This window comes from Netta rufina (assembly GCF_964035555.1).
Source record: "Netta rufina genome assembly, chromosome: 13".
NCBI classification, from domain to species: domain Eukaryota; kingdom Metazoa; phylum Chordata; class Aves; order Anseriformes; family Anatidae; genus Netta; species Netta rufina.
In genome coordinates this window covers 11,631,325-11,643,969 of record NC_140136.1, presented here as the reverse complement: position 1 = coordinate 11,643,969, position 12,645 = coordinate 11,631,325, and the positions used below count along the sequence as shown (strand labels likewise).

Here is a 12,645-nt window from a genome sequence, read left to right as displayed (position 1 = left end):
CACACAGTAAGCTATGCTGCAAACTTACCACACACCCTGTTTGCATGGATCTAATTTTAACTGGTCTACAGAGGTAGGCTCAGGAAATTTTGCTACGTTAATGAAAGGCAGGAATTTAAAAGGGATTGAATAAACTGCATTAGCCTCTGACAGGTCTGCTTTAATTTGCTGTGGAAGAAGAGTGGGGTAAATGAAGCGTCAGGTTTTACCAGCTATAAATACACATTAAAAAAATCAGTGAGAAAATTAGCATCTTTATGAATTTTTGTGACAAAGTTAAAACTCTTAAAAAGTAAAGTCAGACTTGCACACAGATAGTCATCATATATAGAAATTTAATCTCTTAAAAAAGACCCTCTGCCTGATGGAAAACACATCGAGGCAGAGACCAGTCATGGAAGCGTCACAGAGATGAGAAATACAGAGTATATTCTTCACATGTAGAAGAGCAGTATAGAAGCAGAAAGGATTTGGTCTGAATGGCTCCACTCAAACTGGGGGAGTTTTGTTGCAAACTTTTGTGGTGAAGACTGTGGTCTAAAATTGAAAAAGGAGCAACAACAAAAAATTTCATTATGAGTTGTTATCGATACACCCGAATACCTACAAACAGCATGAATATTTGGTTGTGAAAAAGCTTCATAATACAGAAAGTTTAACTACACCCCCACCTCACAACTAAGCTGGTAAAGCTATTTTAACATGCTACTTATGTTACTTCACAAAATAAATTAATCTGAAAATGCTAAATTGTGAATTGGTGAGTTAAGAAAGCAGAATAGTACAGATTTATCAGGAGCAAGAAATGAAGCACCACACTTTTGTGAAATGGTGAATAGTGACTTTGGTATACAGTTAACACTGAGACACAAGTTCCCGTCAATATATGAATTCAACCATAACAATTACAAGAGAACTTGCTTAAAATACAACAAACTCCCTCCAGTAAGGAACTGTCTGAGGTATTCATTCAGACCGCTGTTATTTTACAAAATCATCTAGAGCAATTGTAACAGAAAAAGAAGAAAAAAATATATTTCCCGTAAAAAACATCAGGAACATTTTTAGTTGCATTTTTAGTTTTAGTACTGTTGAAATGTCTGGCAGAGGTCAACAGGAAGAGGATTTCATCTCATTTGTTCTGGTAGACATCCTGTCCACAAACAAAAACTGGTAATGGCCCAGCCATAGTTTAGCTCCATCTAGGTTCTCATCAGGCTGCCAACCAGCACCTTCACCACTGCTGCAGTGCATCTCCCCTGTGGCATCAGTCATGCACTCTGTGTTTCTACCTACTCTTACACTTTTAAAGATGGACTTGCTTTGCCTGAGCATGTCGTTAGTCTGCTGCTTAATGTGTCTGAACAGCATAAGAACAGCAGCTCATTGTAGCTCCAAATACATTTTAATTCCAAGTGCCATCAGAGATGCAGCTGGGATTTTGTGACAGGCTTAAGGCTACAGCTCCACTAGCAAGCAACTCATCTATTTTTCAACTCATGTTGAAAAATGTGTTGCTTTGTTAACGTTGCCAACAGTTCAAGCACAAACGCATGCATTTGCATCAAATGCAGTAAATGACATGATGGTAAACAAGGCTGTGCCCAATCTACCATCATGCTTACAGTACTAGAACGAACACAGCTCTGCCACTGCCAAACAGAAGGTAAGAAACTACAGACATAGGCCAGATTTGGATTTTTCACGGTTATTTTTTCAGTGTAGAACAGCTGGGGCCTGAACAGAAGTGAACCAGAGAACTTCACACGTTAAGGATGAGACTTTAGCCAAAGAGCAGACAGATTTGCACACTAGCACATCAATTCTCACAGAGCAGAGAGGCTGTCTCATGCTGGAACATCTACATACTAAAACATATTCCTCTACTAGAAAGCTGTAACACGCAAGATCATATAAAAGTTTAAAAAAAAAAAAAGGCATTGACAAGGAGAAACTCAGCATTATGTATTTGCATCTGTCCTTCCAAGAGCTGGACAGACACACTGCCTTCTTGGTTCTGAGAAGTTCTGCCTTCTGGGAAGATGATTAAGATGTCAACCCATAAAACACACGTACAGCCCTATCTATTGTCCTCAGCTGAGCTTCTCACTATGTGCAACAATTAGAACGGCACACAAATACTATGTGCTTATTAAAAATAATTACAGGGGTAGGGTTGAAATTTTCTTCTGTGGTTATTGAATACCAACGTGTTTCTAGGATCAGGTATGTGACAGCAGAGACTGGAGGATGAAAGAGTTTTCATCGTGTAACAGCACCTTGATTCTTGTGACCTTTAGTGTTTTAATGTCCAAATGAAAGCAGCAGCACTCATCTGGAAAAGGAAAGTAGTGCACGAACTGTTCTAGGAGGAGGATATTGATGATTTGTTTAATGATGTCACCACTAATCCACTGCTTAAATCCAGACTTCGACCTTCTTTTTCCTATAAAAATAAGAGAAAAAGAAATCCTTGCCTCAGTGCTGCATTGGAATAATCAGGCTTTTAAATTCAAAAGATAAAATGGGAAATTCATATTCTGTCTGATAAATCAATATAAAATTACATGTTACCTGAGCATCTATGACTGCATGCAGCTTGCTGTGAGACTTGAAAAATTCTTATCTGAGCATTTTATCAAATTCAGCATAAGATTGTGCAAGAAAACCTGGACTAAGTACTTTTGCATCATTTTGCCAGCTGTATGTCAGCTCAAAGCATCATCTTGCTTACATCTGGTTAAGAATACCCAGCCAACAGATTTACACAGTGCTTGAGAAACTAGTGAAAGCTAGCTTCTGTGAGTCTGCCTCTCAGGTGTCTCCAAAAGCACAAATCCCAACTGAAACTACTCCTGCTGCTGAGACACAGAACGTCTCCTCAACCTGCTTCCATTTTTGCAAAACTTGAAGGGGTGAGGGGAGGAGGCAGACAGGAGCCAGCCCAGCCAGAGAGGAGAAATACATTTGGAATAAGTTCAGAAAGCTAACTTTGGATTGTCTGGAAAAAATTAATACCACAAAACACCTGAGCAGTTGAGGCTGGCCAGGGCCTCGGTCATCTGGTCCATCTCCCTGCACAAGTGAGGCCACCTAGAGCACGCTGTCCAGGATCATGTCTAGCCAGCCTCTGAATGTCTCCAAGGACAGAGACTCCACAACTTCTTTGAGCAACTTGTGTCAGTGCTTGCTCATCCTCACAATAAAAAAGCATTTCTTTATGTTCAGATGGAAATCAGCCTTCAAAGATGCAAAAGCATGAGTTTCTCCACATATCAACTTAATCCATGTTTTGTAGAAGTTATTAAATGTGCAGTTTGAGTTCAATAGCCACTCAGTTATTTTCCTTTCGATCCTGTATAACCGTTGAATAAATGCTGTTTCCTGCTTTAGTAATAGTGCCTTCAGTACTCTCAGGCAGAGCTATACAAAAACGACAGCCGTTAAACCAATAAAAATAAACAATGTGACATACTTACAGCTCTGTAATCCAAGAACATTTCTTTGAAAGCCAGGAAGTCAGTAAATGTGAGAAGCATGTCAAATATATCACCTGCCATTTCATCTTTGTGCTGTCTATAGACAGAAGAAGTTGGGGAATTAGAAAATGGTCTGTGAAATAAATTATTATTTTAAAATAGAGATTAGAAGTGCTACCAGGACAAGTAGAAGAGTATCAACATTGAAATAAGAATATTATAGGCCTCTCATAAAGCAAAATTCTAGACAAATATTACCGTGTAGTATTTCCAAATCAAATGCATTAATGTATTTAGATAAATACAAGATGTAAGGGTATCAAACCAGTCCTAGGAAACCAGACAAAGAACATGACCTGTAAGTCAAAAGAACTAATATTCAACTAGCATTTATTTTAGTTATTCAAAACTAGAGAAATAACGTGTCTTTTTGATAGCTTCATAAACAACTACTAGTAAAGTAACTGATTTAATTAAAAGAGGGTATAGCCCACAGAGACAGAGAGCATAATAAAAAGTCTGTTTTTAAAGTTCTAAGTAAAAGAAGGTTTGGATAAGGGTGGTTTTGTTTGTTTGTTTGTTTTTTGTTGCAGCTGTTGTTGACTTTTTTTTTTTAGTCTACCAGCAGTCTGTCGAAAAAAATTATAGAAAAAAAATATTTGGTGTTCTCATACTGATTTCTAGTCTTATCCCTTAAAACCCAGTATATTTCAGCATGATAGCTCTAAAATTTAGAATAGCAAAGCATGCTGGAAACAAGGAAAGGGGTCAGTCGGTAGCACTGCATACATGAACTGTATTACTACCACCACTAAGGAGGAACCTCCTTCTCAAGGAAGAACTGTCAAACCTAAGTTTTAATCTAGACAGAAAAAAAAAAAAGAGATGTATATAATTCACACCCAAGAAAAATCAAAGCAGAAGACTTACTGCAATGACATTGTGAAAGCTGTCATATTAAAACCAGGAATCCGATCAAGTAGTTTTTCTTCAATGTATTTCTCTACTAATGAGATCTAAAAAATATAAAAAATACCCCAACATGCTAAAGAATTCAACTGGAAAAGAGTAAACTTCGTAATGCACACTTAAAACATAAGTTGTTTACTACAGCAATAGACTTCTATTCAAGAATTATAAAGATGTTTTGATGAAAAGTTTTGTAAATTTTCAGGTGGAACAAAGAGAAAGGAACCTAAGGCTCCAGAAAGTATCTTTTTGGCTCACAGATCCTGACAGTGCTCGAAAAAAGAGACAGAGGGCGGTTAGTAGGCTTTGCTCCATGTAAACCCAATATTTTATAAAGGGGGGAAACAAGACCTGACACTCTCCTTAGAAGAATAACAAAAAAGCAATACGTGCAAAGAATAGGAAAAAGTATCTTACATATTCATTAAAAATAGAAGTATAGATGAGCTTGTTTTCTTCTGAGTCATCAAACTCCTGGTAGTGCTTCTCCATAAAAGTCCTCTGTATTAACTGGAAATCATCATCTGGACCACAACAAAAAGACATCATACAGTTAGGAGTTTAGTCATTCTTTTTCTAACACAAACCCCACATTCACCAGTCCCCTGTTTCCCTGAGACAACTAGAGAGCCCTGCACATGTGCAGTTAGTCACATCAGTACCACAGCTGCTGCTGAGCCAGTGTCTGACCCATCTGTGGTAAGAGAGAGGCTGCTGATAAGAGAGAGCAGCAATACTTCAGTGAAGGGAGTCACATCACTGTGGCAGCAGCACATCAGCCCATGTTTTGGCAGCAAATGACACAGGACAAACATGTCCACCTAGCAAGATCTACAATCACTCCTCGTAAGTTTCATTTCCACTCAGTCTTAAAATAGGAAGACTTTTTTCTGTTTTGTTAATAAGGTTATTTACATGCAACCACCTTTAGTTCAGGATTTTGAGTCATCAAGAACTTGTATTTTTTATAAAATGAATACCTCTTCCCCTACAAAAATTCATTGTTTTTTCCCTTGAATTCAAGGAGCACCAGTGAAACTCCCAGATTTATTTTCAATTACTGAAGAATTTTTTTCTAGATGTGGACATGAACTTGGCAGGCTACCACTAAATTCAATAGAAGAGGTACAAGCATCAAATTTACACAAAATACACCAGAATCAGCTATCTAAACCCTATCACATTCAATATGATTTGTTATCATTTCTTTAGATTCAATTGCATCGCCAGGCAAACTGAGGTTGCAGAAACTACAATCACTCTGTGAAGGATTTGGGCAAGAAATATTATACACTGATCTTACAAAGCAGCCAGCAGTTGATCAGCATAAATTCTCTCAGCATCCTCAGCTTCCTAGCACACACACACTTTTTGCTTAAAACTACAGCCCTAAGAATTTAGGACTTTTCATTGCCTAAGCTCACGTGGTGAGACTGGCACCACTCAACATTCCTCCTGCCAACAGGTACTGCCACGTTACAGGTGCACATGTACATGGAAGTTGCATGAAACAACATCAGCTCAGAAGGTTAGCCTTCAAAAGGGAAAAGTGGTAAAACATGATGACACCCATCTTCACTTAAAGAACATCTACAGTTGCAGAAGGCAGCAGTACCAGGTGCCAGGTACTACAGCACCAAGCTACTGATCTTGAGAAGAAAGGAAGAAAGTTGCCCTAAAGGAGGCAGGGGCTATTTTGGCTCCCTAAGTCTGGCTACCAGATGAGCAGCTTGCTGTATTTTTGGCACCCATCTTGTTGTCTGTAACTGCTTGCAGAGCTTACCCATTATAATATCCTCCAGATTCCCAACAACTGCATCAAACTCCGCATCAGAAGGGGAGGAGCTGAAAGCAGAGAAAGGCCGTATTGCGTAAGCCTATACTCCAATATATAAGTAATAATTATAACAGCAAATTAAGTATTAACCATCCCACAAATCCAGGCTGCTACCACAAGCTTTACTTCTGCTCTCTTCCCTGCATAACTCTACATGGTGATGATGGAACTCTAGGCGCTCTAGAGAATGTTTTGTAATACTTGGTCTTCTAGAACCATTTAATATGTACAAATATTATATCATGGAAGACACTTCAACATTTTTCTTATGCAAGAAACATCTCTCCGTGCTACAAATAAAGGGCACAATCTCATAAGGCCCTTCTGTTACGAGCAAGTGTTAAACACTGGTATGGATCTAAAGTCATCCAAAGAAAAAGCCTTTATTACCAGCATTTCAGGACCCCAGATCTCTCTGCTTATTTTATTGTTACTGTGCAGCTCGCTCAGACACATCAGGTAATCCACAGAATTTCCTTGGCATCACATTCAGAACTCATCTGTAATGGACTAAACTCTCCCTACACTCTGCAGCAGATGAAACTTTTTTCTGACATATCACCCCACAGGACATTTGTCTTCAAGAAAAAAAGTTAGCTTTGATCAGCGTAAGTACCGTTTAAAGACAAATTTAAAATTAATTTATTATCTCTCAAACATTTCATTAATAAATCAGACCAGACCACTCAGACCAAGTTTTCAGACTAATTTTTAAAAACCTCATTGTTTTTGAACAACAGTCAGTGAAATGAATCCAAGAGCAGTTTAACTGCCTAGCCACAGGGCTCATTCTGACCAGGCAAAATGTTTGAATGAGTCTGATCACCAGGTGATGTTCTAGCAACGTTTGCGATCTGTTAAACCCTGAAGAAGAGCAGAAGCCCAGGAATGGAAAAGCACGCTCCTCCACCAGAGGGCACGCCACCACCAAAAGAGGAGTTTACACAGAGCAGCCACAGCATTACGTACCTAAGCATCATGTTCAGACAACAGGGGTTATCGCTTTCCATTTATGTGTAAAGATAGGAGACTTTACAATGGATAATTTATTATTATTATTTTCTCCTGCAAATAAGCACTACCACCATTTTTATAGCTTAGATTTTATAGCTTATTCTATTAATTTAAGCTGCAGTTTCAGTTTGTGAATTTTAACTGTTCCAGAACAGCAGTGATTGCATCTCCCTGTACAACACACCTACATCTGCACAGCAAATACATGCTCACAAACCTTGTCACATCTGGGCCACCACAACCTGTGTTGGTGACGTGTGGGCAAGGGAAAGTGAGGCCTTTTAGTCCACGGGGTTTGACAAAAGAACCAAATCTATGAACTTGAGTGACAGAGGCATAGGCACACACTCCCTTCTCCCACAGGCTTTAGGAGAAAAGTTGGCCAGACAGATGTGGGGCAAAGCAGCATCTTAGAATCTACCACAGTAAAATTTGGTTGAGATTCTGTAGAAGCATCTAAGAGGCACATTCAAACACACAGAAATACTGTCTTGTTAAAATCTGTGAAATAAGACAATATATGGACTTGAAAAGGAACGAGAAATTATGAATTTAAAGTGAAGGCAGAGAACAGTTTTCAGCCTTATTTTTCGACATTTGTTGGGACCACGCAGCAAGGTCTGTCTGGTTTTGCACTCACTGAGCTGTATTTGTTTGCTCTTCATCTAAACTCTGAACTTTTCCCTCCTGGGGCTTTGCATTGTGCTGTGTCCACGTTCTCCTACTAGGCAGTACCTGCTAATGACTGTGGTATCAATTAATTCTTGTAATTACATTCCAATTAAGATATTTTAACTAGGAAATAGTTTACTGAAAATCTGTACAGAACGTAGCATACTTACATGGCTACACCAAAGTCTTCCTCATCCGAAGCCTCCATCATTACCGCATACGCTACCAGATGGGGGACAGACAACCCGCTGCACTGCTGCTGTCAGTGGCCGCTCCTTATTTTCAGAGGAAGAGCTAAAGAACAATACGCAACATAGCATTAATAAAAATTCAATCTTTAAATTACCATAAGGTTTTTCAAACAACAAATCAGCAGTAAACCTTTAATCTCTAGATGCGGGAATGTCAAAAGCCTCAAGCTCTCCCCGAATTATCGCCGCCTCTTTTCTGCAATAACCCAAATTCTCGAGGAACTTTCTCCGCCCGGCCCTCAGGCGAGCTCCGGGCGGTGCGAGGGCCCTGCGCGTCCCACGGGGCGCCAGCCCGGGCTCCTCGGGCCAGCCCAGCCCCCAGCCCCCGGCCCTACGCCCCTCAGCGCCCCTCAGAGCCCGGCCGGGCCCGCGCCTCCCGCCCCCTGCCCGCCTCCATCCCCCCCGGCCCGGCCCGGCCGTTACCTTGGCAACGCTTCCTTCCGCCCGCACCTCAGCCAATCGCGGAGCGGAGGCGGCCGCGGAGGGCCCGCCCCTCGCGAGACTAGCCAATGGGAGAGCGCGGGCGGCGGGGGTCGCTCCCGCCGCTGCCTCCCTGCGGGGCCGGGCCCCGGAGGCCGGAGCCCGGCAGTGGCGGGGGGGAGCTCCCGTCAGGGCCCCGAGCGGAGCCCGGTTGGGGGTCCCCCGAGCCCCAACGGCCGCCCCCTGCCCGCTGCCTCCTCGCAGCCCCGAGAGGCGAAAGAAGCGAAGGCTGGGCAGTCTTACAGACGTTTTATTTGCGAACGCACAACTCGCTACAGCTCACGTCTCCCTTCTGGGGCTGCTCGCCCTTCCTGCCCTCCCCAGGGCACCGAGAAGCCTTTAGGGACCCGGGCCACAAGAAGCAGCTGCTGTTAAGCAGGAGGCCCGGGCACTTCTGAACATTTTACTCAGTTAATCCTCACCGGGGAAACCGAAGGCCTGAGGTTCCTGGCACCCATTAAGGCAGAGTTCAGAAGGGGGGGGGGGGGGTAGCTTTGTGCCTAGTGTGGCATTTGGAAGCATTTAAAATTTTATTTTCCATGGTTCTGGAATTCAGAGAGCCTTTTGGCAGTGACTGTCTTCACAAGTTCGCTTATTGAGAAGGGACTCGGCCCCAATTGGAAAAGTGGAGAACACCAGGACATGATCAAGTAGTCAGGGAAAGGGAGGCCCCCAGGCACGGGTTTACGCTTTAGACTTGTATCAACAGAGGCTTCCACTGGGGGAGAGAATTCATGTTTAACAAACAAACAAAGACTAATAAAAAGAAGCAAGACTTAGCCTGCAGTTGGAAAAAAAAAATAATAGGAAAGTTATTGGCATCCTTTTCTTAATTAACACAGTTGAGGCTCTGGAGACTTCTTCCCCCCTTTTCCTGTAGAGGAAACTCAGCACCCTGAAGTTAACAAAGGTAGAACGTTAAAGTAGCTGCTATGCAGCTTGACTGGGGGAGCTGCATGGCACGCAGTGCTCTCAGTTTCTATTTAGGTCAGTAGGAAGCAACGGTACTCAGCTAAGGAGTAGGCCTCAGTTTTGCTTTGCTAGTACTTGACAGTAAAGATGATAGAAAGATTTTAAAAATAAAATACATCCCAGCATGAGAATTCATTACAATAATCTCTGCTATTGAATCACTGCCAAGAAGGGAGATGTTTCTGGTGTAAACTGTGTGTGAATGAATCGAGTTCTACGATATATATCCAAATCATTTTCAAAAAAAAGCAACCTGTACAAGCCTTGTAAGAGAGTCATAGCCTCAGTTGGTGCAAAATAAGTATAATTCCACTGACTTTTGTGCTACTTCACCAACACTAGGTGCAAACCCTGATTCCTTGTCGAAACGAAATAAAACAGTCAAAAGCTGCCTGCTGAAATACATCCTTAACATACAAATGTCACAAATGTATAATTGAAGTAGAGCAGAGATCCCCCCATATGATCCCTACCAAAAATACAAAGCATGGCCCCAAACCTGATCAGAACAGGACTGACACATGGCAATCAAGGTGCATTTTCAGAGTTACAAAGTAAGAATGAACTTGCTCTCCAAGTAACATTTTTCCCCTCACATAAACTGGCTCAGAATTCTTCTCCAATCCTTTAAGATAGCTCAATATTTCCAAAGTGAACATAACTTTCAAAAACAATACTGATTAGAAAAGATGTTTGCAGATACCTTAAAAAATACCCAGAATATCAAATTAATTCCAGTCCAGCATTATAATTAGTTAATAATAGCTCCTGAAAATTATATCCTCACAAAAAAATGTGGGTATTGAAGTTAAAATCATCAGAAATATTATGTACTTGAAAATACCACCAATCTTTTAACAGTTAAAAACAAATCAGAACTTTCTTTGGAATCACCGAGTTATTAAAATGTGAATTTCTTTATAGTCTCCACACTGTCCTTTCAAACCAGTCTGTGTACAGATCAAGTCTTTGAGCAGTTTAATATCCACTGTTGGAAAATACAGAGTCTCTGACCAGCAGGAGGCTACATTAAACAAGAAACATTGGCATTCTTTTTTTGTACTGACTTCTGCCAAAAATAGAGACTTTCAAGCACAAGACAGAATGGCCCTGCTTTAGGAGATGCTTTCTCTTATTTCTAAAATGCATTGTATTTGTACTTCCAGTGCAAATTTTTTCAGCACTTGTGACAGGCGAAAAGGAAAGGGGGTGGAAGAGAGATGCTCTCCTATGCTTTTCCTTGGAGTAACCAATAGCCGTAACACACTGAACTACCAGCTTTCCTTACTGTTGAAACCAGTTCACATTGCTGGCAACCTGAAATAGCTTATTAAAAAGATTTCATTTTTAAGATAAACAGATTACACTTTAGCATGAAATCTGGCCGTGGCTATGGTTCTATGTGCGTAAAGATTGGTTAGAGATGCTTTCCCCTTTCGGTATTGGTTGGAGTTGATTAAAAACAAGTCTGTGGTATTTCTCCACGTGTCATGAAATGTGAGAGATCTGTCTGACTCGGGTTTGTATCTCCTGTCGACACAAAGGGCAGGTCTCCAGTTGCAAGGCACACTCCATGCACAGGTCACTAGAGGAGAAAGAACAGTTAAAGCCTGTATTCACAATGTGAAAAACTTAAAAAAAAATAAAAAAAAATAAAAAAAAATCCAAACATTAAGTAGTTTCTTTAGCCTGCTAGAAAAGCAATCAAGATAAGTGTTTCAGTGTGGGGATTAGGAATTGCAAATCTGGTGTTGTGGATCCACGGGCTTTGAGAAGAGGTCCTGCTGCTCCACATCTTACAGACCTAAAACTGCATATGCAGTTGGTGAGGATTACACTTGAACACTTTTGTTCATCTCAACATTTGCTTTGGTTTGGAGAATAAGAGTCCCAGAGCCTGCATGAATCTGTCTCAACTTCTGGCTGAGGCACACTGAACATGTCTGTTCTTTTTAAACTTTGTGGCATCCAGACTGGAAGACCCATGGCAAGACTGCTCCCATGAGAGATCTAAAAACACTACAGGAGTGGATTTTGTTGGATTAACTTCCCAGTTAGGCCTGCTATGGTACTCCTCATATTGCTGCCCCATTTTTATCTTTTAAAAAGGTATTTGTGACTTGAGACAATCCATTTATTGAATGTTTAATGAATATTTGGATACATGAGTTTTTTGCTCCCTGCACATGATCTGGATCTTGTAGCACTAGTACTAAGCCAGTACTCAGCAAATCCCTTGAGATCAAGGAATTGGCTACACTCTGCTTATGTCCCTTATGCCTATGCCCCTTGCCCAAGGACAGCATATGCACATAGCCACAGTACTTCTCTAACCCCAGACACACACAGCTGGGGTGTAAACCTGTTTGGGGACAGGGTGGAGAAGACAGACAGTAAATCTATGTTTAACTGCCATCAGTCACATCCTTAAAGGGATGAGTTATTTCCTTTAAACTAGAGAGTAAATCTAGATAAGCAGGGACTGTATCTAATCTCACTTAAGCTGCATATCAACAACACATTTTTTTTAAATGCTTTTTACCTGTGTCCACACGGCCTGAGTTCTGTGTCTGCTACCTCATCACAGCAAAGTGTGCAGCAGTTCTCTCTGATACTCACTTGCTTCAACAAAGCCAGGCGCCTGTGTCTGCAGAAATAACCATAACCCCCCCCCAATTAGTTTTACTCAAAAATGACAGATTCATAACAATTCTGAGTATTGCACCAAGACCAACGCAACACTTATCTGCACTACTCAACAGTAGCACTGATAAACAACAAAAACTATTCAAAAAAGAAACTTAGCACAGATGTTCAGGACAGTATGACTCCCTGTTCTGGTCTGTCAGAAAGTGACAAAGAGGGCATTAGATTACTGTTCTTGTTCTCAAAAACGGTTCCATAAAACTGTTTACTATCTGTATTTTAAAGAGTACAGATGAGGAAAATAACACCTACATGTATGTATCAG

The 12,645-nt window shown here is 41.0% G+C and overlaps 2 protein-coding genes across 2 annotated transcripts in view; both read right to left on the bottom strand.

Annotated features, from left to right (window-relative positions):
- Nucleotides 1–351: 351 nt before the first annotated feature.
- On the bottom strand, nucleotides 352–8,520 carry ARL2BP (ARF like GTPase 2 binding protein). The gene is made up of 7 exons (XM_084294916.1): nucleotides 8,353–8,520; nucleotides 8,142–8,265; nucleotides 6,232–6,293; nucleotides 4,866–4,972; nucleotides 4,410–4,495; nucleotides 3,480–3,576; nucleotides 352–2,446 (listed from the first exon to the last, which is right to left on the bottom strand). The coding sequence occupies exons 2-7, from the start codon at nucleotides 8,180–8,182 to the stop codon at nucleotides 2,366–2,368; spliced, it is 474 nt and encodes a 157-aa protein (XP_084151042.1). The 5' UTR covers nucleotides 8,183–8,265; nucleotides 8,353–8,520; the 3' UTR covers nucleotides 352–2,365.
- Nucleotides 8,521–9,011: 491 nt separating this feature from the next.
- The window catches only part of RSPRY1 (ring finger and SPRY domain containing 1), a 36,467-nt gene continuing 32,833 nt past the window's right edge, over nucleotides 9,012–12,645 (bottom strand). The window contains exons 15-16 of the mRNA XM_084294755.1: nucleotides 12,217–12,321; nucleotides 9,012–11,259 (exon numbers count right to left, since the gene is read on the bottom strand). Coding sequence (XP_084150881.1) covers nucleotides 11,163–11,259; nucleotides 12,217–12,321 — 202 coding nt within the window. The 3' untranslated portion in view covers nucleotides 9,012–11,162. The remainder of the gene's footprint in view (nucleotides 11,260–12,216; nucleotides 12,322–12,645) is intronic.